General features: G+C 37.0%; 1 protein-coding gene across 1 annotated transcript; it reads right to left on the bottom strand.

Moving 5' to 3' along the window:
• Positions 1 to 1,243: 1,243 nt before the first annotated feature.
• On the bottom strand, positions 1,244 to 3,458 carry LOC123898524 (amino acid transporter AVT1I-like). Its single transcript, XM_045949508.1, has 3 exons — positions 3,330 to 3,458; positions 2,389 to 2,996; positions 1,244 to 2,040 (listed from the first exon to the last, which is right to left on the bottom strand). Exons 1-3 carry the CDS (start codon positions 3,427 to 3,429, stop codon positions 1,522 to 1,524), a joined length of 1,227 nt encoding a protein of 408 aa, XP_045805464.1. The 5' UTR covers positions 3,430 to 3,458; the 3' UTR covers positions 1,244 to 1,521.
• Between the last annotated feature and the right edge of the window lie 259 nt (positions 3,459 to 3,717).

The raw sequence follows: 3,717 nt of genomic DNA, 5'->3' as shown, positions 1-3,717 counted from the left end.
GGTATATATACTAGAAGATTCAGCTACAACAAATAGACAATTATCAAGAATTGAACGTGCGCTGAACAAACTCTGAACTCTGTGATATACAAGCTCTGAACCTCTGTCAAGTGTTTTTGCACTTTAGCCAAATACTCTGTAATATTTGTATTTGCTCTCTTTAGGTTCATCTAAGAGTATTTGCATATTTTTATATACTTTACTATTTACTTGAGGAAACTTAAGCTTGTGTGCTTAAGTGTGAAACTTAAGCTTGTGTGCTTAAGTGTGAAGTCTTAAGCTTGTGTGCTTGAGCATTGTTGAGAAGTCTCTTGCTTGTGTGCTTGAGCAGGTGTAATCTTGTGTGATTATAGTGAAATCCCTTGGAAGTGCAAGGGGACTGGACTACTCTCGTTTTGTGAGAGGAACCAGTATAAACTGCTTGTGTGACTTCTCTCTCTCTCTCCCTTGTTATTATTTGTGTTATTTATCCGCTGCGAACGTAGTTGAGTTAAGAACTTGAAAAAGTTTTAACTTAGCTAAAACACAATTCAACCCCCCCCCCCCTTCTTGTGTTTTCACACCTTCACTACCTCCACAAGGAATTTAGCTCCTCATGTTGCTTCGATCGCGTCCTAGCTTCAACTTCATGACTTGAGATTCCATGCTATTGAGGAGCTTGAAGCTATCCTATGAAGGTCTGGATCCAACGCTTAAAGCTTCCAAAACCAGAAAGTAGATGAATGTAGCAGATTTTCCAACCCCTTTCACAGAAAATGCAGAATCCTTATATAATAATCGCAACCACGCCGCGCGCCAGATCTATCACGCGCGCGCGTGGTTGCAAATCCTTCAACTACGCGGCGCGTGTAACGGTATCACGCGGCGCGTGATCAAATCTGAGGTCTCTGATCTTCAACTCTGCAATCTTCACGCCGCGCGTGATAGCTCCACGCCCCCGGCATAGTTGTCTTTCCTTTCATCACGCCGCGCGTGGTCAGTGCTACGCCGCGCGTGATCAAGTCAGAGAGCAATCCAATTCTGATCAAAGCTTCACGCCGCGCGTGGTCAGGCATCACGCCGCGCGTGATCATGGTGAAAAACTTGGCTCCCTGTGATCTCCATCACGCAGCGCGTGATGGGCTACGCCCCCAGCGTAGTGAAAATCAGCAATTTCCTGCAATTTTTCCTGTTTTCTTGCAAAACAAGTAATCATGCTTATGAATAGATTTCTCTTACATTTATTGCTTAAAACCTACTAAAATGCATTTAATGTTGCTAAAATAGCATGGATTAGAGAGTGTGACGATCCGTCATCAGCATCCTTTTTAGCTACACGTAGTCTTAGCCCTAATATGCATATAAAATATGGCGTCAGGGGTGTGTGTGTGGAATGATGATAGATATTGATTACTGCGTCGTGTTGTTACAACTTACAACTTGTAACTTACAAAGAGAATTTTTTTCCTAGTTTATAGAGTCAATATTACCTAGAGTTACAAAAATAAAGAGCTTCAACTTTGCTCCAAGCTTTTCTCCACTTCAATGTTTCATTACATTTAAAATTTGCCCGACTGAAATATAGGTACCACATATTCCCATAAGTATACCAACGAGAAGAATTCCCATGATGATGATCAGCTCTAACCCAAAACTCTTGGTAGCTTTGTTTATCTTTAGGTAGCAAAGGCAAGGAAACAACAATGACATTGCTACACTCAAGAATGCACCAATAAACGCCATAAGGTATGCAAAAAAGGGAATGTATAGTGCCACAAGTACACTACTAGCCACAATGATTGTTCTAACTAAAATGCTAATAGCTCTACTCTTGCATAAATTCCACTTGTCCTCGATAGCAATTGTTATTGGGCTGATTATAATAGCATACTTAGTGAAAGGATTAATTATTGTGGAATAGATTGCTATTTTAGTACTTATTGTTTTTGTGGGTAAGTTTAATGTTATTTGTGACTTCAAATGATCTCCAAACATTGTGTAGCCTAAAACGGCAATAGTTCCATAGATAACAACGCTTACCACAAAGCAAATCAACACAACCTGCAATTAGAGAAATGTCACATTTACTGTCAAAAAGAAATGTCACATTTATAAGAAAGATTGAAAATGGAGAACCCCGTTTTAGCCCAATCCAATTTTTTTTTTTCTTTTCTTTTTTGTCTTTCACCGCCTGATTAATCTGGTTTGGGGGTCAGTTCTGACATCAAGTGGTTATAGTCTCATCCCCATCGCACTTGCGGGGATCGAGCCGTGGTCCTCCCACAAGTTCAGTGTCAATCACCACTAATATGGTAAGAAAGAAACTTATAGGTTTAATGGTTAAAATTAGATTTTTAATAATCCAGTGAACAAAATATTATTATAACTTTATAAGGACACAAAGATTACCTTGGGAAATTGTTTTCTGTCACTCATGGAATTGAGAATTGTGGGCATTAATGCATGAGCATTGTAACAAAATGCAAAAATGCTCATAGAAGTAGATAGTCCATCCCAATGTATCAAATGGCCTCTTTCATGAAAGCCAACACCATCAACTTCACCCACCCACACAACACAACCAATTAATATAATTGAAGTAAATACTCCACCAATTGAAATATAGGCTAGAGCTCCATAGTTTCTCAACCATGTTGTTGGTAGTATTGCCAAAGCAGTGAGAATCACAAAACAACTTTTACCACCAATTCTAAACCCAAATATTGTGAATCTCATATTTGGGAAAAGTTTCTCCAAATTGTCTCCTTCTAATATAAGAAGCTCCACGGCAACTAAAAACAACTCAATGTATATGAAAATAGCTATTATAGCTCTTCCTTTGTACCCAAAAGCAACCTCACCTATATCAGCATAAGATTTGATTCCTGGATGTGCATTCATACACCTTTCCAATAGTAAAGCTGTGTAGCAACATATCATCCCAAAAATAATTAGCAGCATAATACTAAACCACCCTCCTTGATAAATTGCATATGGCATTGATAGTATCCCAATACCTGGAAGAAAAACAGATTTAATTTCCTAATTAAGCACACAGTGTGTCGAAAAAATTGTACATCTAGTAAAATGTGGCTCGAGTAACCCAATATCGATAATCAGATAGCAGGTGACCCAATATATATATTAGACTTTGTATTGTATAAATCAGCTTATATGGTAGAAATTGTTCTCCACTTATAAACACATATCCAAATAACATCTCATGCAATACAAGAATCTTCACATTCACTTATAGCTAAAGTTCATATTTAAGTGTGCAAAAGTGCATGAAAAATACAATAATTGAAAAATAATTAAATTTTTTGAGTCTAAGAAAAAATGTGAGGCACCTGTCAAGGCATTTAGTACATTGAAACAAGTTTTGAAAAAATTGGTTCCTGCAATTTGTTTCCCTGCATTGGAAACTTGGAGTTGGTTTTTAATCTCCATATTCTCTCAATTAAGTTTGACAAGACAATTTTTTTGGCACCTATATTATGTGATAGATTAGATTCCAATATTACGTTGTAACTTTTGGTGAGCTTGAATAGATATTTTTGCCACGATTACTATTATAATAATAAATAATAAATAGAATTCGTCTCAAAAATAACTTTTGGTGATCTTGATTATCATTATAAATGATAATAAAGTAATTGTTCTTTTCAGAAAATAATAACGATAGTGTCAATGATCGGCTTAAGAGGTGAGCATGACATTTTTTTATGTACTAGATAG

This window comes from Trifolium pratense, linkage group LG7 (genome assembly GCF_020283565.1).
Source record: "Trifolium pratense cultivar HEN17-A07 linkage group LG7, ARS_RC_1.1, whole genome shotgun sequence".
Lineage (NCBI taxonomy): Eukaryota > Viridiplantae > Streptophyta > Magnoliopsida > Fabales > Fabaceae > Trifolium > Trifolium pratense.
This window is presented reverse-complemented; position numbering and strand designations above follow the sequence as displayed.